At 46.0% G+C, this 22,587-nt stretch overlaps 1 protein-coding gene across 1 annotated transcript in view; it reads right to left on the bottom strand.

Annotated features, from left to right (window-relative positions):
- KIAA1549L (KIAA1549 like) overlaps positions 1-22,587 on the bottom strand; it is a 117,048-nt gene that overhangs the window by 46,059 nt on the left and 48,402 nt on the right. The window contains 3 exon segments of the mRNA XM_035012539.1: positions 5,463-5,680; positions 12,094-12,272; positions 18,139-18,266. Coding sequence (XP_034868430.1) covers positions 5,463-5,680; positions 12,094-12,272; positions 18,139-18,266 — 525 coding nt within the window.

The raw sequence follows: 22,587 nt of genomic DNA, 5'->3' as shown, positions 1-22,587 counted from the left end.
TGAGGGCTGTGGCTGCGCTTTTCTTCTTCCACATGAGGCAACTCTTACAAGTGGGGAGCGAGGCCCAATGGGGATGGGTGGTTTCACATGGTACTGCAGCTTGACAAAGGTGGCTACTTCCCTCCCGGCCAACAGTACATTTCTCTGTGAACAACTGGCATTTCAGAGCACCTGTCTTCAGAGGATTCCCCCAAACACCACCTGTTTTACGTCTCCATCCTAAGATTCTACTCATTCATGGGTTGAAGGTGAAGAGGTTACATTATTTATTCCCAGTGACTATGTGGGAAGCCAGAAACCTGGCAGGTAGACGTATACACACCTCTTCATGATCACACACACGGTTAGTCATAGCATGACAGTCACACGCCGTTAGCTTAGAACGGACATTAGAACTCCCAAGGCAAGGGGTGCCTGGGTGGCTCAGTTGGTTAAGCGACTGCCTTCGGCTCAGGTCGTGATCCTGGAGTCCCGGGATCGAGTCCCGCATCGGGCTCCCTGCTCAGCAGGGAGTCTGCTTCTCCCTCTGACCCTCCTCCCTCTCATGCTCTCTGTTTCTCATTCTCTCTCTCTCGCAAAAAAAAAAAAAAAAAAAAAAGAACTCCCAAGGCAAAACACTACCCTTGCAATTAGCCTGGGGAATAAAATAGACACTATTAGACCTACCCCCTCAACATGAGGAGCTTACACCTGTTTAGAGAACCTCTGTGATCTCTGCTTGCCTGATACCCATGATGACCTTCTTTTGGTAGGAGCACTCTGATGTTCTTTGGAGGCTACCCTTCCTGCAGGAGTTGGCCTAGAGAATCAAGCATCACATCCCCATGGCCACAATGATTGGTCAGAGGATGGGCACATGAGTTGGTCCCAACGAGACTGAGTCTTAGGGCTTTCGCTAGAGCAACCAGAAAAGAGGCATCCTCTTGGCCTTGACGTTTCTGAGAAGATAAGATATAGGCGGGGAGTTGTTGGCAACCAGTTTGCCACTATGAGGTAAGAGTCTGAAGAGGAACAAGCAGAGTGATAAGGGGGACACTGTAAGAACCCTTGGATCTACTCATGCCTGAAGCCTTGGCCTTTCATGTTTAATGACAAATTCTCTTTTTATTTAACCAGTTTGTTCTGGATTGCCATCAGTTTCAACCCAAAGAATCCTGACTAATATAGGAGCTTAAACCTAATATTATAAACTGTGCCCTATAGTTATCTGCAATTAAAAGCTTCCTTTAGGAATGGAGCACAACCTTGTGAAACAGAGTGATTCACACTTTAAGGAAGACCCCCTCCCCCAAAGAATTCTCATCCTTGACCTAATTACAGATCACTCTTTGAAAAAGCAGACTTCACAACTGTCCTGAGATTGCCAATTAACCCATTTAGAAAAGATTTACTAATAAGAGTGGTGGGGGAGTAAACACTAGGATTAGCAATTGACATTTAAGTAGGCTATTTTGGAAGTATTAGAAATACAATAGCAGGACTGTGTGAGCCCTTTCAAGAACCATGAACATGGGTGAGAACTTAGACATTGGGGTGCACTCCAGTCTCCTTTTATATTGAAGACAATGTTCCATTATGAAAGCCAGCTTAAAGGCTGCTGCTATTTAACATGGATCTCAATGGACCAGACCACTCATGTGTGCCTGGTGCGTAAGCAACTACTTAGAAATAAATTAGGCTCTTGGGTAGAGAAATTACTTATTTTAATCAAATAGAGTTCCCTTAGGTATATTCATTTCTTGTGGCGTTTTGCTATATTCTTTAAAAGTTAATAAATTTTGAAACTTGCAAACTTGAAACTTTTTTTTTTTTTTAACCTCTGAAAACATTGCTGGGTGGATAGCAATAAATTTTATTTGCACTTTTAGGGGCTTTTTAATCCCAGGATAGTTTAAGAAAGTAGTTCCCAAACTGTGTTCTACGGAAACCTAGGTTTCCATAAAGATGAAATGTAGCCACTGAGGAGGAGCAGCTCTGCTTCCATCAAAGTAACTCCATCTTTATGAGTTACTGCCTTAGGTTGGGTTCCCCTGGAAGCAGGCTCTGTGACGATTTGAGTACAACTAGTTTACCTGGGAAAAGGCTCCAGGAAGCACAACTTAGGAAGCGGAAAAATGAGAGAGAAGGGAAGGAGGCCAAAAGAGAGTATGAGATAGTACTTTGGGCAACTGGGGCTCAAACTTACTGGACAAGTATGGGGAATAGTTGCATTAAAATGTAGGTTTTACTTTATTTAGGTGTGGCCAAGACCAATAGATCAGGAGGCCGCTGCCATGGAAAAGAAAGCTTGTTGTACTCACCATTCCAAGGGGAAGGGGCCTGCCACGGGGCACCCCATGGGGAAGCACCAGGGTCAATCACAAGGCAGTAGCAGTGAGGGGAAAATGTGGGCAAGAGGCTCTCTTGTGGTTTCTTGGGGAAGGAACAGGCAAGACAGGGTAAACAGGCTTTGGCGTGGATTGTTGGAATCATTCCAGCCATCTCTGGGGCAGAGGAGCTGTTCCTAGTTGTGTCATACCCAGCCTGCAGGTGATTAAGGCAGGGGGATTGGAACCCAGAGTGGGAGAGCCCTAGGTGAAGGAGAAGGTTAGGGCATTGGCTCCGGCTTGTTTGGTTCCCACATTAAAGGTGCACTTGCAGGCGAGCCCTGTACTGTCTCAGAAATGGCTAGATGGCCCTGGGAGGGGCAGTTTCTCCAGAGTCGGCCAGGCCCCAAATGTCAAAGCCTCAAACACAGAAGCTAGAAAATGTGGTTATTACGACAGCATAGCTTACACCTCAGAGTTCTCCCACCAGGGTGTTTACCCATCAGCTCCCATCTGCCACTGACTGAAGCTGCTCGGGAGCACATTAACTACACTGCATTTCCGGTGGGGGCTGCCGGGAAAAAGCCCTCGGATCGCAGTCATAGATGCCTGCAGGAAGTAGGATGCTGCTGGATGCGGGATGCACGGAGCAGTGGGAGCCAAGGGACTCTGTAGGGAGGGGGCTCTGCCAGCACCTTTGTCAGTTACATGACGACGTCCTTTGTGCCTCTGGGTAAGAGTTTATAACATAAAAATGGGGGTGTTCTTCTGACTTTAAAGAAAAAGCTGTGAAGACTCTTTCAAAAGATGTGGGGATGAGTCAACATTTGGAACCTAAACGGGGTCTTTGATTGATCTAATTTAGGTCTCAGGGTAAAATCCTGGTTACTGATGCTGTCCCTGGACTGGAGCATGAGTCCCCCTCACACGTGCCTCGCTGGGGCAAGGTCACTGAGAGCAGAACATCCACAGAGCTGAACTGTGAGGAGCAATTAACAGGTAACTCCAACGTGTGAGAACGGACACCACACACTTGGCGGCAGCCCCTGGAGTCAACGGCCCAGTGTGACAAGAATGACACCTCAGAGCTTACCAAGTCACCATCATTCTCTTTTTCTCTGTGAATCCTTCCCTTCCCAGCCCCATCCCTTGCTGAACTCACCTCCATTCCTAACCCCACCTCACCCAATTTGTGGTCTTCCATATTTTTCCCTTCACTGGCTGAAAAAATTTTAACATTATTTTTTGGGTTATTCAATCATTTCTTCCACAGACATTCATGGAGAATGGACTACACGCTCGGAACATCAGCAGGCCAGCAAAGGGCCTTGAGGATCCGGCCTGAACTTTTGCTGGGCAGTGGGGATGCATCTCTATGGGGGAAAAAAAAAGTTGTGTCCATTCTCCTTATAAAAAGCTTCAACCGCAATTTTTTATATATTTCCCAGGTAACGTCCAAGCTAAGTTCCTCTTATTTGCACATGATCTTTGATTCAGTTTCCAAGTGGCAGCAGGAAACCCGGGAAAAACAACCCCCTGCCCTGGTCTATAAAAGACTGCTGAACTACAAAATCCCCACGTGTGGCATAAAAGCTAAAGAAGCCTCCAGCCTTCCTATAAAATCCATACCCTTCTTCTTTTACCGTTACCAACATGGCGACACATGTATTCTGAGCCCTGTCAAAGTGTGATTTTTGTAGCATTAGCTTATCATACTGATTGAATCTAATTAGAAGCATTGTAAATGAGGCACTGGTTTAGAATTCCCTCTTTATTAAAAATAAATTATGTCAATTCCATTAATTAAATTGAGCCCCACCTCCCAGCTTGATTTTGTGGCTTCCATCCAAGCCTGTCAATGGCCGCTCAGGCCAGGAGCTGTCTTGTCTCACCCCATTTGCGGAGGGTGCCTCTGCCAATACGATGTACGGGGTGGATCAGAGAGCTGGCATGCCCAAAGCCAAGGGGCTGTTGCCAAGGAGAATGTATATTTGAAAGGGATGGTCTCAAACCATGAAAGTGCTTCCAAGGAGGTGCTTTAGGGTAGGGTGGAAAAGAAGAAAGATGGTCATGTTTAGCTTTGCTAACCTCTTCCCCTTTACCCAGTAGGTGAGGTCACTCTCTGCTTAGTGAGGAACAAAGCTTGGGATAATGCCGGGGTGCCTGGGGGCTCAATTGGTTAAGTGTCCGACTCTGGATTTCAGCTCAGGTCATGATCTCAGGATTGTGGGATTGAGCCCTGTGTGAAGCCCCCTGTGTGAAGCCTCCATGCTCAATGGGGAGTCTGCCTGAGATTCTCTCTCTCCCTCTGCCCCTCCCCCTGCTCACTCTCTCTCTCTCAAATAAAAAAATAAATCTTAAAAAAAAAAAAAAGTTTGGGGATAATACCAATTCAAACCGCTGGGCCTGACCTTCCCTCTGAGGCCAGAGACCATCACATGGCAAACACCCATTGCACTTGTGAGTAACAAACTTCTGGGATAGTTATCTTTTTTCTCTCATCAGACCTTAAGTCCCACGAGAGTGGAGACTGGGCTGTCTTACCTACCATAAAATGCTGAATGGGTGGAATGAACAAAGGAATGCATAAGACAAAGCATACATGACCATGAGAGCATTCAGCAGCTTGCAAGGTGCCTCATACATAGTAGGTGATGATAAATGTCAAATAAATGAACAAATCTATGAATTAAAGAGATGAACCCAGCACAGAGCTCTGAGTAGCTGTGTGGTAAGTACTTACTGAAGCTGAATAAAAAGGTGAGGCATGAAATTTGCATTTCTTACGCAAGAGCCACTAATTAATTGAAAAATACAATGTCCCTTGATCTGGAAGTTGCATAACCAGGTAGGTGATAATTATGTCTTCACCCACCTCTGAAATGGCTACTGGTTTGGAAATATTATTCAACTAAAGGACGATTATGGTTGTTTGCCCAAGTATTTTTTTTTTTTAATGGCTTCAATTTTATTCTTTTCTAAACTCATTATGGAGCACCAGCTCACACAGACCAGCATGGTCCAGATCAGCAGCCAGCAAAGATCACAGTCCTAAGGTAACAGATCGAGGGACCAGGGTTGTGTTACCCAGGGCACCCTCTGCCCACATCCCACTAACAGTACAGGGACCATCAGAGAATCCCTTAGACACTGTACCTGTTTTTAGACTCAGCAAATGGGGCGCACAGTTCTGGGTCTGGATCCAAAACGTGCTCGATTTCCTTTTGGGTTTTCTCGTACATCTTTTTCCTTTCTGTCTGAGCCTTGCTCGTCTCCACCGGGGGGAAGTCGTAATATCCCTTCCTCTTGGCTTTGAGGCGCAGCTTGTTCCGATAGTGCTCGATGTCTGACTTCTGCTTCAGGGCTTTGTTCACCTGGGGAGAGAGAAAGTCTTAGGCCCACATCCAACCAGGCATGGCAAACAGATAGGAGGTTTTCATCAGGTCACAACTCCTGTAAAAGTTGTCCTAGGCTTCACCTCTGGTCCTTTGAGCCAGCCAGACCCACCTGTGTCCCATTCCAAGACCAGCCCACAATAGTGAGCCACAAACAATATGGAGCCTGACACTCACCTAAGCCACTTGGACCTTCCATCAGGGGCTCCTTCTCCCTAGTCTACCCAAGTCTGCTCAGGCCTTTGTAGTGTTGGGCTAATCCTACCTAAACCCTCTTGATTCCCCTGTCTGGGAGCTTCTGACTTGGAAGCCCAGCTGGATCCTGGTGCCCCACTTCTAGCTCCAGCCCTGAGGAACCCAATGTCCTCCCCTGGACATTTAGCTGATGCCCAGCTGGATAAGACAGCCAGTTCCTGAAGAGGCTGAGCTGGGATGAGTGGAGGGAGAAGGCAGAGCAGACATCCTGTTCCCAAGGTCTCTCTGCTCTACCAACCTGCATTTAAGAGCTTATTTTTGTCAATCTGTGTCTTTCTTGAGATATAGGTAGTGTTGAAGCCTTGTATGGTTGCTCACGCCAGTTAGTTCCTACTGGATAGGGCAAAGCCAGTCTGGTCATATAGAAAGGAACATGGTGAACACACCTTCTGACCTATCAAAGATATAAGCAGATGGCTACGCTAAATAAATAACGAACAATAAGGATGTTACACCCACAAACGGAGCTGACCAATGAAATCAGCCTGACACCTACTGGATGATATGAGGACTATTAGTGCTGTTTGCAATCAGACTGGACTATATTACTATAACCATGGATAGTGTTGTTATTATATTCTCTTTAAAATAATCTTTAAAAGAGTTTTCTGTAATTCATAAACAAAATTCATCTAGTGATAAGATATAGATTAACCTACAGAATGAGGCCCAAGGTTCACTAACACAAGGCTCCACCTTGGATGTTCTATGTCTACAGCATATTTTTTCTGACTTTTGGCAAAGATCTCCCCACCCTGGGCCCTAATAATATTTTTAGGCTGGTAGCATTTCACAGGTCTTAACTAGTCAAGAGAAGAAGTTAGGATGACATCCTCTGAGCCAGGAATCCCATTTCTGGAATCTCTCCTTAAGCAACATTCCAAGAGAGCCTCAAAGTCAGAGATGAGAGTTAACATCACCAGTAATCAGACATATCAGTATCAAGTGCTTGATACCCACAAAAGGGCCCATCACCCCCGTGGTTATGCCAAAAATGCGTAAGTGCAATCCAATCATAAGAAAACCCAGACTGAGGGACACGGTCCATGATATCTGGCCAGTATTTTTCAAAAGAATAAAGGTCACCAAAGACAAAGAATGGTCACAAAGAAGGACTGAGGAACTGCCCCAGACTGGAGGAGCCATGACTAAATGCCGTGTGGAATCCTGGCCCGGATCCTGGAACAGGAAAGGGACATTAGTGGGAAAACCAATGAAATTCAAATGAGGTCTGTAGATTAGTCAATCATAGAGTACAAATGTTAATTTCTTGGGTTTGATAATTATTTTATGGTTATGTAAGATGTTTACACTCGGGGTAGCTAGGTAAAGAGCCAATGGGGTTCTCTGTACTGTTATCGCAACTCTTGGGTAAATCTAAAATTATTTCAGAATAAAAAGGTTTTAAAAGTCAAGCATGAAATTACTCAGATATAATAACCAGAACTAAAACCAAAATTACCTGGAAGATTTGAACAATGGGGATCAGTTTTCCAATCAATGGTATACCTACTCAACTAAGTCATTAACAATGATTATCCCAAAGACAATAGCAACAACTGCAAATGTTTAAGATATAAGATATAGGGGCACCTGGGTGGCTCAGTTGGTTAAGTGTCTGCCTTAGGCTCAGGTCATGATCCTGGGGTCCTGGGCTCGAGCCCTGCATTGGGCTTCCTGCTCAGTGGGGAGCTGGTTTCTCCCTCTCCCTCTGCCACTCTTTCTCTCAAATAAATAAATAAAATCTTAAAAAAGATATAAGATATAAAGTCTGTATGAGATTCTAAAATATACATGAGTTTGATCAAAAGTCTGGGGAGAAGGTACAGAAAATGAAAACAGGCTATGTTAGGGTAGTGAGATTATAGTGATTTTTCTTTTTTCTTCTGAACATTCTATGTGGTTATTATGTTTTCTTTAAAATAATCTTTAAAAGAATTACCTGTAATCCATAAAAGGAAAATTTATGGCTTTGGGGTTGTGGTTTCTTCACTGAAATAAGCCAACCATAAGACAAGAAGGAAGAAAATTATAAGACAATCTGCCTTAAATGTTACAAAGCAGCAAATTACAGAGAACAGTTCAGGGCTCTTTTCCAATCCAAATGCCAGCAAGGTCCATTCCTTTAACTACCAAAATGTAACAAGTATCCATTTCTGGACAGGCAAAATACTCATCTGTTTTCCTTCTGGGACAGGGTGATGGGCCTGGCAGGAAAAGGGAGTTGTATGTTAAATTTAGCTGAGATCTAGAATATGTCCCCATGATATTCACATCACGAAGCTGGGGTGAAAAGATCCAGGAACGGCAGCCATTATCTAGGTCCATACTGGGTAGACGTCCTAATCAAGAGCAGTTACCAGTTTATTAGTGACAATCTCAGAGGCCTCTAATCATTGGGCTTCTGTGTCAGGTGGTAGAATTGTGCCTAAGGAAAGATTCAGTGGGTATGATTGGCTTTGAGAAGACATAAAGTCTCCCAAACTATAGAACCAAGGAACATAAGATGATAAATGATCAATGAATCCTTGCTCATTGGCTGACTAACTAATAATAATAATAATAATAATAATAATAACGTACTGATTGTGTGCTAAGCACTGTTCTAAGTGTTTCACCTATATTAACTCATTTGATCCTCCCAATAGTCCCATTTTAAACGTGGAAATACTGGGGCATTGAGAAATGAACGAACCTGCCTAAGGCCACGTAAATAGCAAGTAGAAGAACTTGGTTTCAAATCCTTGCAGCATGGCTTGAGAGTCTGTACTCTTTTAAGCACAATGCTATTTTTCACTGACAGGCCACAGTAAGTCAAAGAGAGGGAAGGAGCACTGTACAGGGAGCCAGGGGGCCTGAACATCGTATCAAGGCTATCACAATAACCACAGTGTGATTCTGAGCAAGCTACTTGACCCTCTGGCCTCAGTTTCTTTGTCTAAAATATGAGGGAAGTTGAAAGAAAAAAAAAAAAAAAAACTACGAGGAAGTTGGCATAGAAGTGCTCTGTAAGTCCATAACCATTGAAGTTCTTTTTAGAAATTGATGACCCCCAGCCCCGCCTCACCACACTGCCCCACTGCCCTGCGCCCTCCACGGGGCCAGGCCCCTGCCCACACTGCTGGTCTCCCCTGCATGGAGACCTGCAGCAACCCGTGCCTGGGGCTTCCCAGGTGGGAGTTGTCCTCCCACCTCCCAAGAGGAGGAAGAAGGGATACCTGTGGCATAACAAGTGCCCCCCTGCGTTGCCTCACTGATCCAGCCCACACCCTCCCGCAGGCTGAAGCTGGCCCGGATTACCCGTCAGGTCCGGGCCACATCCCCTTCTTCAGGAAGGACTAGAAGGGCTGGGAGGGTTCCATCCGCCACAACCTCTCCTCCAACTGATGCTTCTGCAAGGTGCCTAAAGATCCTGTGAAGCTCTAGGCCAAGGGCAACGTCTGGGGGGTCACTGTGAGCCTGCTCCCAGCCCAGGTGCTGTAGTGGACGAGCATGGCACTGTGCGGGGAGTTTGCCAAGGACCCGGGCCTCTGCGCACTGCACCGCGGGCCCTACCGGCTGCCCGGTGCTCAGCCACCACTCGGCGAGGGCTTCAGCATCAAGTCTTTGCTGGGGGCCCCTGGGAGGAGGTGCCATGGAGCAGTCCAGGTCCAGCCGGCTCTGGGCACAGGGGGGAGGAGGCAGTGCCCACTCCACCCCTGCCCTCTGAGCGGCCACTGGGGCCCCTCTGCCCCCTCCCCGGGCCCAGTAGAGCAGAGGGGGAGACTTCCTAGGGGGGGACCCATCCCTCTCCCAAGCCCAGAGCCTGGCCCCGCCACTTACTGCAGGGTACCCCAGGCCCTGGGGGACTGTCTGGTGGGAGTCACAGGGCCTCACTTTGGGGAGCTGCCCACCGCTTTCTTGCCCATCTACACTCGCAGTGTGGGAACGCCCGTGGCCCCACTACTACCCCACATTCCACCCCGAGTGCTCACCCTTTCAACCAGCCCAGTCTACTGGGGGGTGGCCCCTGAAGCCCATGGCCCCCCTGTGTTGCTCTGGGATCTCGATGCTCTCTTCTAGGGGGTGCGACTCAACAGGAGCTTCTGTGATGTGTGGGTCAGCCACTCCCGGGACCCGGCTGCCTCCACCCCAGGCTGGCTACTCTCCTGGCACAGCCTTCGAGGCTCCCAGGGCAGGGGTGCTTTCCTCTCCTACCCTTTCCTGCCACCACTGGCTTGCTGGGAAACCAAGGCCAAGAGGACCAAGAGGTGTCTGTGGCCACGGCAGCCTTGAAACACAAGGCTTCAGCAGTGCTGAGAACCCATGGTGTGTACTTGACTACTCCACAAAGGGTTGGGGTTGGCTCAGCACCGCCCTGGCCCTGATGGTCAGTTATGCCTCGCCTACCCCCAGAGGCAAGACTGGAAGGAGTGGCGCTTTGCTTGGAGTAGCCCCTTCCCGATCCCACTTTCTCTGGCCCTCTCAGTCTGTCTATCCTTCCTTCCATCCATCCATCCATCACCATGGGTCTCTCCCTCTTCCTGGCTCCGGGCTGGGGAAGGGAGAACCTAATGGTGGGTCCAGCCTGAGGTCCTGTCCTCCCACATTTGCCTGGGAATGAGGTGGCGCCTTTTTGGGGAAAGGAAATCAAGACTCTCCTTGGCTTTGGTGGTGGTCCTGGGGAGGATAACAGTAAAGGAGTAGACCCCTCCTCCCCCCAAAATTGATGAACCTCAACCCACCACACCTTTAGGCCAGCTCAGTCTTCCTGTCCTGAAAGCAAGAGGAGCTTCCTGAATCAGGTTTTATATGTGGCCTAGAGGGAGGAATGAGGATGAGCCCCTGATGTGGTTTACAATGCCCAGGTGTATAGGGACCTGGCATGTTCCTTGAGGTGTGATGGGAAAAACAATTTAGGGCGCCTGGGTGGCTCAGTCGGTTAAGCGACTGCCTTCGGCTCAGGTCATGATCCTGGAGTCCCGGGATCGAGTCCCGCATCGGGCTCCCTGCTCGGCAGGGAGCCTGCTTCTCCCTCTGACCCTCCCCCCTCTCATGTGCTCGCTCTCTCTCATTCTCTCTCTCAAATAAATGAATAAAATCTTTAAAAAAAAAAAAAAACAATTTAAAACCTTGGAAATCTCCACTGGTTGTAGGTAACAACAGCAGAGTATAGACAAATGAAATGAACAATCAACACAACAGCTGGACAAGAGAGAAAAGCCAAAGCATGTGTGTACCCACGTGTAAAGTAGATGCCCACATGTAAGGTAGATGCCCACGAGCAGGTTCCACATGCATGATCTTAAAAACTCATAAACATTTTCAGCCCACTGGCCATTCTGCTGCAGGGGATAGAGGAATGGTGGATATTCTCTACCTAACTTCCTCTCTTGCTCTTCTCTAAACTGCCCATACCTACTATCCATCCATCCATCTGTTTGCTTTGGTCAAATCATCATTCTCTGGAACATGTTACAAAATTTTTTCAGACTCTTAGGAAAACTGATTAACATCCTGATGTGCACTGATACCCTCCTGGGAGCAGGCAAAGGGTTGTTTCAAGCTGGCTAAAAGGAGTAAAAGTCATTTCAAAGCCTCTATAGTAGGCCACATTCCTGTCTGTATGACCCTATCTTCTCTGGTCCTTTTTCAGTTTGAGCCTCTTTCATCCGACTACAACTGGCATCCCATAACGAACAGGTTAAGAGTGTCACCAAAGAAACCAGAAGGTGGTGTGTATGTGTAAGGGGATGGGGAAGAATTTGTGATGCTTCTCTTCATAACTACAGTTAAAAAAAAACAACAAGCAATTTTTAAGTAAACTCTATCCTCAATGTGGGGCTTGAATTCACGACCCCAAGATCAAGTGTCACACGCTCTACCGACTGAGTCACCCAAGTGCCCCCATAACTACAATGTTTAAAAAGTCCCCTTGGGCTTCCTGAGAAAGGCAAAAATGATTCAAAAACATCACCCAACAAACTAATTTTGGGTGACTTGCATCCTGATTGATCCTACTGAGGCCTGCACACACAGAGGTAAAAATGACCAATAGAGCCCTATACACTGGACAGAACCTGCATCCAGTATGCCCAGCTGGTGTTCCTTAGTCTGAATTCCCGGAGGCCTGGCTGCCCTGGTCCCCAGACGCTCACCTCACCGTTGAGGGCTGCCGACTCCTGGCTCCTGTCCGATGTGGGATGCACCACAGGGAGGGCTGTGGGTTTTACTGCAATGAGCTGTACAGATCCAGAAGATGTGTCGAAGGGATCGGCAGCCGCCTTGCCAGAGTTGTCAAAAAGCACCGCTCCTTCCTCTTCATCACTTGCCGGCACTGAAGCACAACATAAACACATGGATTGTTTTATTGTGTAGGGATGCTGCATGATCGTGGGGGAATTTGTGTAAGGCTCCCAGACTGAGGACTTTCATTACATTACTCAAAGTGACCCCAGAAACAACAGCATCCAGTTCTGTGCCAAGGGCTCCCTATCGTTCAAGGATTTCTCTTAAATTTAAGATCTATACTATTCATTCCTCCACTGTATTATCAACGGGTAGGAAAGAATCGTAGAGGTTTGAATTTATTTTATTTTTTTTATTATGTTATGTTAATCACCATACATTACATCATTAGTTTTTGATGTAGTGTTCCACGATTCATTGTTTGCATATAACACACAGCGCTCCATTCAGTATGTTCCCTCTCTAATACCCATCACCAGGCTAACCCATCCCCCCACCCCCCTCCCCTCTAGAACCCTCAGTTTGTTTCTCAGAGTCCATAGTCTCTCATGGTTCGTCTCCCCCTCTGATTTCCCCCCCTTCATTTCTCCCTTCCTACTATCTTCTTTTTTTTTTTTTTTTAAGATTTTATTTATTTTTTTGACAGAGAGAGACACACAGCGAGAGAGGGGATATAAGCAGGGGGAGTGGGAGAGGGAGAAGCAGGCTTCCCGCAGAGTAGGGAGCCTGATGTGGGGCTCGATCTCAGGACCCTGGGATCATGACCTGAGCCGAAGGCAGACGCTTAACGACTGAGCCACCCGGGCGCCCCATCTTCTTCTTCTTTTTTTTTTTTTTTAACATATAATGTATTATTTGTTTCAGAGGTACAGGTCTGTGAGGTTTGAATTTAAACAGCAAAAACCATTGTTTCAAAACCATGACAAAATGTTTTTGGGGGAAAAAAAAGTAAATTTTTTCTCTCTGAGTCAGAGATGAAAAAAGTACAATTAGGCCAAAGCTGGCAACTGTTCTTAAAATGTGACCATCAACAGAATAACGACACTCAGTTCAATCTCTGGCACCAAATAACCCATTCTTGCACGAGGTTAAGCAATGAGTCTTCCCTGGTCAACCGGCCATAGCAATTGCTGCTGACACTCTATGTTTTTTTCCTTCTCAAGGCTGCTTTTCCAGTGATTTGGGTTTGGGATTTTTCATTGGTCAAAACAAAAGAAAGCTAAGAAATAACTGCCAGAGAAATGAATTTAACACTATCGACAACTTCCCTAATTAAATAGAGTGAGTTCTGCCTACGCTCTGTTAAATTAATTCTCCCCTCTGACAGGTAATTCTGCTCTGATTGCTGAAAGACACCAGTCTGCCTTGTGTGTCCATAACTACGCTGGCAGAAGAAGTTCCACAGCCGGTGGGATCTTGCTGATTGACTTGTGCTTAAAGCACATTCCCATTAGGTAGCTCTAAGAATGAGTTTATTGAGCACGGCTGAGCAAGAGATAAGTTAAGCCTGTTCAAACAACCAGACCAGCAGGCAAGTTAGGAGCAAAATAGGTGTTCTGTAAAATATGAACGTAATAGAATTGTATTCATCTTTCCTACTGCTTGCTCAAGACATTGGGATGTTCTTTAAATTATTGAAAAACACATAGTTTGTATCATATTGTCACTTACCATAATCACAAATTTGCCAAAGTAAGCTGAGTAAATCATTATTGTACAATGTGGATAAAACACCTCGGAGTCTAATAATGGGCTATAATTGGAGTATTTTTTTGGTTCTGTGAACTTATTTGCAAATAGCAGGACACCAAACAGCCAACGACAGAAGAAAATCTCTACTCACACATCTTTTTGGAGTAGAGCTTTGCTGGGCAATTCTTGTCTGAGCACCATTATCTCCCACCTGGACAACTGCTCTGAAAACCATCTATGGCAGCCAGCCTCCATGATGGCACCCAGTAATTCTTGCCTCCTGATATTCACAACTACAATGAATAGGACTGATCTGTGTAACCAATAGGAAATCGCAGAAATGACAAGGCTAGGTCATTAAAAAAAACCCCTGTGGCTTCCACCTTGCTCTCTCCTGGATCACTTACTCCGGGGAAAGTCAGCTGTCATGTTATGAGGACACCCAAGCAGCCCTATGGAGAGGTCCACATGGCAAGACACTGAGACTCCTGCCAACAAGTATGTGAGCAAGCCATCTTGTAAGTGGAGTCTGCAGGCCCAGTCAAGTCTTTAGATGACCACAGGCCAGGTCACCATGCTGACTGTGACCTCCTGCGCCGGAAGCACCCAACTAAGCCACTCTGAATTCCTGACCCACAAATATGACATGAGATAATAAACATAGATTGTCATTTTTGGTTGCCAGGTGTTAGGGCAATTTGTTACACAGCAGTAAGTACCTAACACACTCTTGTCTTCCTACCTAAGATACATACAGCAGCCAGGGTGGCTATCTCTTTGAAAGGTAACCAGATCACAGTACTCCCCTGATCAGAACCCTCTGAAGTCTTCATCTCTCTTAGAATAAAACCCAGAGTCTTTACAATCTGGCCCTGACCACCTGGCTGAGCACATTTCCCTTATCCACTCTGTTCCAGCTACAACAGCCTTCTTGAACACATCTGGCTTGTTCTCACCTCTGGGATTTTGCATTAGGTATATTCCCTGTGCTCAGAATGCAAAGTCTTTCTCCCTACATCTTTGCATGCCTAGTTCCTTCTTATTTTTCAACTGCACCTTGAAAAAGCCTTTCCTTATCCACCAATCTAAAATAGCCTGCCCATAACCTGATTATATTTTCTTCATGGCACTTATTACTGCTGGTGTGTATTGATTTAACCTGTCCCCACCCCGGGCCCTGGAATAGAAGCTCCTTTCTGGCCCACCTTTTAAAAGGCTGATGCTTATTGCCTTTAATGATGTCTCACGTGTAGTTGGCTTTTAGTGAGGATTTATTGAATAAATGAATGAATGAAGGAATGACAAAAATTTCCTGACTTATAAAAGGAGATTGTTGTTAGTTGTTAGTACCTACAAAACAGGTGAACACGCAGAAGTTAGTTACGCTATCACTAAACCGTTCAGAGGGTGAAGAGATGGTACTCAACGTTTTTATTGATTCTGGGTTGTGACACCCCCGCTTCCCACCCTGTGGACAGGGTAAGTAGAGAGCATAACTGTAATGGGATGGAAAAAGGATACCCTGGAAATTGTATGAACTATAGTTCTTTTCCATCCTTATTCTCGAAAAAGATTCAGATTTGCACAATAATCCCTCCAGGTTTAAGAGAAAAATAATTAGCTATGCTGCCCCCCATCCCCAAAAGACTTATGTAAAAAGATATTACATTAAATATTGATATATGAAAGTGAGGGAGTCCAGCAGGTTCATGGGAATATTTGATGCATAGTTAGTCCCTAAAGGGAAAAGCGTGGGAGAATGCTAAAGGAAAGGGCCACAGTTAAACTGTGGAAGTGTCCCACACACCATACATCATCATCATCATAAATGTCACCGGACCCAAACTCGTTGTGTCTTATTTAACTTCCATAAATCAGCAATCTATTTCACTTCCTTCCTTTCTTCCTTCCTTTCTCCCTCCCTCCCTCCTTCCTTCCTTTAGTTCATCTTCCAATCCAATAAAATACACTACTGATATTTTGATGAGCTCTGACATTGTGGATATGATATGGTGAAGTGAAGCCCATGATAAAAAGTACAAGTTGGAGGCTCCATGGAAAGTCCAGCCTAGAATTCTGATGTGCTCCAGCATCTGTTGGATTTTATAGTGAACGAATTGGTCCCATCATTTCAAGCTGAACCTCACTGAATGGGAACCTGCAGTGAAAAAGAGGCCACCACCCCTGGAAGCTCACTCGGTTTACCTCTGGCAGAAGTAAAATGCAACGAAGCACGATAAACCTGGAGAAAGGATGGCTTTTTAATAGAACAAACACATTATAACCTCACCCTAGTACTGTAGTTGGATTTTATTCATGCACCTGGCTCCTGTTATCTCTGAGCCTAATATTTAAATAATCAAAGTGACCTAAACAATAAGGAGGCGGGCAGAGCTGTGGAAAAACAAGTACAGAAGGTCCGCAGGAACATTTTGGGCAGGTCAGTGTCTCACCAGCCAGGGTGGGGAGTGATGGTGTCAGAAACATGCCCTGCTCCCTCCTCTTCTGTGGATTAAATGCAAAGGAGAGGGAAAGGCATCATCTCATAAATGTGATTTGCTGACAGAGGAGTCTGTGCATTGTGTATTTCTAAGCAAGAAAAAGGCATAGAACAGTAGGTACATGGATTCATTTTATGAAAAAACAAAGCAATACAACAAAACAGATGTGTGTGTGTTGTCATATGCATAGTAAGAAGGTCTGAGAAAGACACAGGCTAAATTATTCAAGGTCACCTGAGGACTGGGGTGGGTGATGGGGCACGTGCGGGAGGACAGACTTTGACTTGACTTCATATATTTCTAGGAAGCCTTCTGTGAGCTGGCTTGGCAGAGAGCTGATAGGTAGGATTTCTGGTAGTCCTGGGTGGGGCAGATATTCCAAGAAAACCCCACATGCCATACCCTGATTTGGGTGTAAAAAGCACAGTCTCTGTTACAGGGAATGGGGAATTCAGGAGAAGAAGAAATTCGGGAATCAAATCGGTAGGACAATTTAAACCAGTGCTTTACATAATGGCTGGGAATGGGAATGAGGAACAGATTTGACCTACAGAAGACAAATCCATTGTGTCATTATTCCTTTTTTTTCTTTCTTTTTTGGGTCAGAAGAAAGAAATCAGTGACATTTGGAAACAGGAATTTTTTTTTTTTTTTAAGATTTTATCTATTTACCTGACAGAGAGAGACACAGCGAGAGAGGGAACACAAGCAGGGGGAGTGGGAGAGGGAGAAGCAGGCCCCCCGCCAAGCAGGGAGCCCAATGCGGGGCTTGATCCCAGGACCCTGGGACTGCGACCTGAGCCGAAGGCAGACGCCCAACGACTGAGCCACCCAGGCACCCTTGGCACTAGCTCCAAGAAAGGGTCCCTGAATCCTATTCCATCACATTCCTTTAAAAGGGAAGCAGAGCTAACCTGATCGCCAGATTAGTCGGCTTTTCACCTGGCATTTCTGTAGGATTCCACCCAACAACACACTGAAATCTGAAAAGAATTTCTTCGGATCTGAGTGGCAGCCCAGGGTACTTGAGCCTGGGCTCCAGCCAGCCAGCACCACACATGGAAGGAGTGCGTGGAATGCCGGTCAGAACAAAGGTGGGACCAGGAGGAAGCGACACACAATCATGTCTGACGGATGCCACATATGGATGGTGCCACAGCTCCAACAACTTATTCATAAATCCCAACACCCATCCTTTAGAGTGAGGGAAAAGATCTGTGTGAGGGAGAATCCAACCAGTTACGTTTCCCTAGAGAATAAAGGCGGAAGCACGGGCTGATTTTTATGATGACAGATTTGTCACCGTGTTGTCTTTCCTGGGAGAGGTGGATTGGTAGTATCTGGACTCCCTGGCAGAGACTGAACCCCTGAAACTTATCAAGGGAGTCAGGGCAAGAAAATGGGGGGAATCTCAAGACAAGCAGCCTTTCAGAGACCTGCCCCCCTCATGGACCCGGTGCTAGGAATCCTGTCGATTCAGCCAAGAACTAGAAAAATTGTAAAGCAAACATTGGTGCATTCAGCATAGGGCTTTTCTAAAGCACTAGGCAATTCCATCAGATCAGGGAGCAGAGGGCGTGAGACAGGATAATTCAGAGAAGGGGGACAGGCAATATCCCAACAGGCAGGTAGCAGACTCCTGACTTTTCTGGGGCACACCAGAGGGGAGAACCTAGGGTGCGTGAGTGTGGGCGCCCATGTGTGTGCTCAACTGTGTGTGGGAGGGGCTCGGGGCTGCTGTTGGCAAAGAAGGCTTCTCACCATTTCTCTTCCGTGCCTCCTCCTTTGTCACTTTCTGCTGTGCCATGACATTCTGGGGCGAGCGCCTCCCTGAGCTGGGCTTCCCTGATTCGTTGCTGATGACAGAGCCATTCTCGCTGGGCGACCTGCTGGAAGTAACCATAGCAACAGGAAGACGGTAAGTTCCGACTCCAGCAGCCTCCTCTCAAGGTTATTTTATTTGCACTGTTTATGTCTGTCGCCTTTCATTCTGGTTTTATCCACAAAGAAGAAATGATACAGGAAAGGAAAACAAAACAAAACAAAACTAGCCCCACACTACCGCATGGGTTAAGCAGCTGGCCATCGTGAAGTATGTTGTTTATGGGGAGTGCTTAGCTCTGCAGAGAAGTTCAGTGAGCGCGGCTCTCAGGTCCCATCTCTGTTCCATTATCCCCCAGTGACTATGGAAACGGTGGTGATGGCGTTTGTAAGCACGCCCTCTTTTTAAAACACAGCACTCTGAATAGTGTTGCAGAGCGTTTGATTCACGTGGCATCTGCAGGGACATGCATAAGACGTAACATTCTCTTTGGCCTTGACCTTGACCACTAAAGTTGAAGTCACCCCACCGAGTTTGTCATTCTGTCTCCCACACTGGCGCGTGCGCACACGTGCGCTCTTTAACTGTGCGAACTGGCAACCACTTACATTTGAAACTACCAATTTGAGCTATTTGTTCCTTCAGGAGATACTTTATGTGCATCAGCTCTGTGCCGGGCACTGCGCCAGGTGTCCTGGTATACAGTGATCCGAAGATACCACCCATATTCTCCAAGAGCTCCCCATCAGAAGCACCAACCAGGTGCCAAGGACTACGTGCATGCTTTCACAACTCTTAGGGAATCATCAGGACAATCCACTGGTTTGGTGATTGTCACCCTTGTTTCGCAAGTGAAGAATGTCCAGCGCCGAGTTAGGAAGTGGCAGATCCGTCCTGGAAACCAGGGATCCCCCTGCAGGTAGGGGCTCTCCCCCCATGCCAGAGCCCCTCTCCTTTATTGCCTCCTAAAACGTCTCAGATGAGGCAGGCCTGTACACAGGGAAAGCCGCAGGGCCTTCTCCCCTTCCCTTGGGGCTGATTCTGGTCTTCTGGACTCTCTGGGAAGGGAGCTCTTGGAGCCCTGGCTGAGGTTCGTGCTTCCTCAGGCCTCCAATCGTCATAAAGACCAACTGCCTTCCCTTCTGTGGAGACAAGTCAGGAGGCAGATATCCAGAGGCCTCATCGAACCTCTTATTCTTCTACTGTCAATTGTCCAAATTCACAACCTAAAGGCATCCAGCCCCTACAATGGAAAATTGATTGTAATAACATGCAGCCCTTGACCAGTAAGTAAGCAGTTTCTTAAGTGGGTGCTCCTCTTCTTTCCCCTCCCTTCTCTCTCTCTCCATGCTCTGGGAACTTTAGCACCCCAAAGCATGACCAGTGAAAGGGCCCACTCACATACACGGGATGATGCAACATCTGCCCAGAGGGTTCCATAGAACGACAGAGCCAAATGAGATGTTCCTGGCCAAAGTGCCTCAGACAAGTATAAGTTTGGGAAGTCTTGTTTCTTTTTTTTGTTGGGGCGGCGGGGGGGGGGGGGGGGGGGGAGTCTTGTTTCTTACCTTCCTTCTTTGGATATTCCTCATGCACATTAACATATCAAAGGCCCTGATCAGTCCTGTCATAAAGAGACTCCTCTCCTTTTGTTTAATCCAGCATCTCCTAATTTACTTGGCCCCAGATCTCTTTCACCATACAAATAATGCAGCTTGGGAAAATATGGAGAAGGTATTAATTCATTAAGTATATATTGTTTACCGCACAGCTATTTGATCACTAAGTGCTGGCTGTGCACAGAGACATCCACAGGGAAGACATAAGCCCTTGGATCGTTTTCAGAACCTCCCAGTTAATGGCCCCTACTCTTCCAACTGGCTTTACCGGGACAACAAGACTCTTCCGGGGTCCAGAGAGAAAGGAAGGGGAAAGGCTTCTTGTAACCTATTTTATGTTCATAAAACACTTAATGGTATCTGTAGCATTTGCATATTCTTTCCTTCATTTGATCCTGAAACAATTCTCTGGTTGTTCCTCTCACTCCAGGGAAAGGTATGAGGTATGTGCTCAGAAATGAGCACATTTCTGGAGAGAAACTCCACCTCTGCTTTACTCTTTCATCAGCTTATAGTCTTATGTTTACATGGGGCCATTAACTCAAACATCTGGTCAAAAATAGAGTGAGATTTGTATGTGTGTGTGTCCACTCACATTGACAGTAACAAAGATGTTGTTGAAAGCAAGAAAGGGCCACCTGTGAGGCTGTCGTTTTAGGCTATTGAACTCCGTAGGCTTCCTTCTGGGGATATGGGTGTACATGGAGCCTGGATGAAGGGGCTGAGCAGTTATGGCCAATCACTGAATTGAATGGCTGTCCCTATGAGGTTGATTCTCTATCCTCACCCATTAATCCCAGTCACAGACCAACAAAATAGTATCACCAAAAGCCTTGGCTAGAAGGACAGGACCTGCAACACCTGTCTGTTTGTCTGCAAATGGCTGAACCCTCAGATTTCAGTTTTCAAACAGTTTCAAAAACAGATTTAAAAATCGAGATATCTTCACGACCATCCAATCACTGGTTTCTACTGTTTTTCACTTGCAAAACTTTTTGGATCATTCTGGGAGGTCATGTGTCCTGCAAAACTTTTTGGATCATTCTGGGAGGTCATGTGTCCTCAACCAGCAGGAACAAGGGAACTGATGTGACAAGATGGGAAAGCCAGACAAATAAATGCACGATGAGTTTGCTGTTGGTTTGGCATCTTAATATCTTCCCAAATGATTAGAGACTCCTGTGGTCAGCTGAACTTGAACAGAGGTGAGGTTTCTCACATAGCTTTGGCAATGATAACAGCCAGCCCTTAGTAAAATTCTATTTTTACAGTAATATTATGAAGCAAACGTAGAAATCATTCAGCTGTGTAGACATTGCTTTCTTTACCTATATTTGTTTCATAAGCTGTTATTTCTTATTAAAATTCTGAGGGCAAGTAATTGAACTTGATTACCAAGAGTAGACTCCTTGCTAATTCAAGAAGAAATGCTTGTTCTAAAAAAAATTTTTTTTAAATAAATCTTTATACAATTTAAAATCACTCATCTAGAATGGGTGGAAAAGAATTTTTATTCTTCCCATCAATGCTGTGTTAATATCCTAATTTTAGTAATTCTATTTTTTCTTTTCAGTGTCCTCTAATAGGTGATATATAAGTTGTTACCACACCTTTATTGTATCTGGCAAAGATCATAGTGAGAACAATTACTGTAGGTAATTCTATTTGTCAGTCAATTCAGATAATTTGTCTATTGCTTCTCTGTATGTTTCAACTCTCCATGCTGGGGCAGACCACTGCAGTTGTGATCCCAATTTATTCCCACCTCCCCGTAACCAAGCTTTGGTGGCCTCCTCCCACACTGACTCTGGACTAGACCACGTGTCTTGCTTTGGCCAACAGGACAATAGCAAATATGACACAAGCAAAGATTTGAGAAGTGCCTGCACTTGGGGGTTTGTTTTCTTGCTGCCCTTGGCACCCTGTAACCACCCTGTGAGAAAGCCAGAGCTAGCCTGCTAGAGGATGAGAGACCATGTGGCAGGGGGCCCCAGGTACTGGGCCACCCCAGACAAGGCTATCACCAACAAGCCAGCCCAGCTAGCCGACCGCCTGACTACAGATGCATGAGTGAGCCCAGCTGAGATCAGCTAAGCCTAGCTCAGCCCAGAACCACCACCTACCTGAGCTCAGCCCAAACTGCCGACCCACCAAAAATCATGAGCTGAAGAAATGGTGGTTGTTTTAAGCTGCTAAGCTTTGGAGGAGTTTGTGGTGTAGCAATAGATAACTAACCCATATCTCCTCAACCTTCTTTCCTACTCAAGCTGGAATCCAACCTTCTGTTTCTCTGTATCTCTTTCTGAGGTACCAAGAACTCCTGGAGGGAAAAACACAGAGCCTTGTTGCATGAATCCAGTGCAAAATTTGTGTATTTGACACAGACAATCCTTCTATCCCCCTCAAATTACTCCCTTCTCTTGGCTTCTTGGATTCCTTTCTTGCTTTGTCCTCTTCATGCCTCTTTTTCCTGATACTTTTTGGTCTCCTATGCTGATTCTTCTTCATCATCTGGACCTCTAATGATTGCAATGTTCCAGGGGTCAGGTCTTGGGTCTCTTCTCTAACTATCCTCTCCTAGGTGACCTCATTCAGTGTCTTAGCTTTAAATAACCAAATGCTGACAACTCCTCCATTTATATTTCTACTCTGGACCTCTCCTCTGAACCTCACACTCATACAGCTAGTTGAGTTCTGAACACTTCAACTTGCGTGTCTAAGAGGCACCTCAAACTTAACATGCCCGCATCCAAACTCATGATCGTCCCC

The sequence above is a fragment of the Mirounga leonina genome, unplaced genomic scaffold (genome assembly GCF_011800145.1).
Source record: "Mirounga leonina isolate KUSES-001 unplaced genomic scaffold, KU_Mleo_1.0 Mir_166, whole genome shotgun sequence".
In the NCBI taxonomy this organism is placed as follows: Eukaryota; Metazoa; Chordata; class Mammalia; order Carnivora; family Phocidae; genus Mirounga; species Mirounga leonina.
This window is presented reverse-complemented; position numbering and strand designations above follow the sequence as displayed.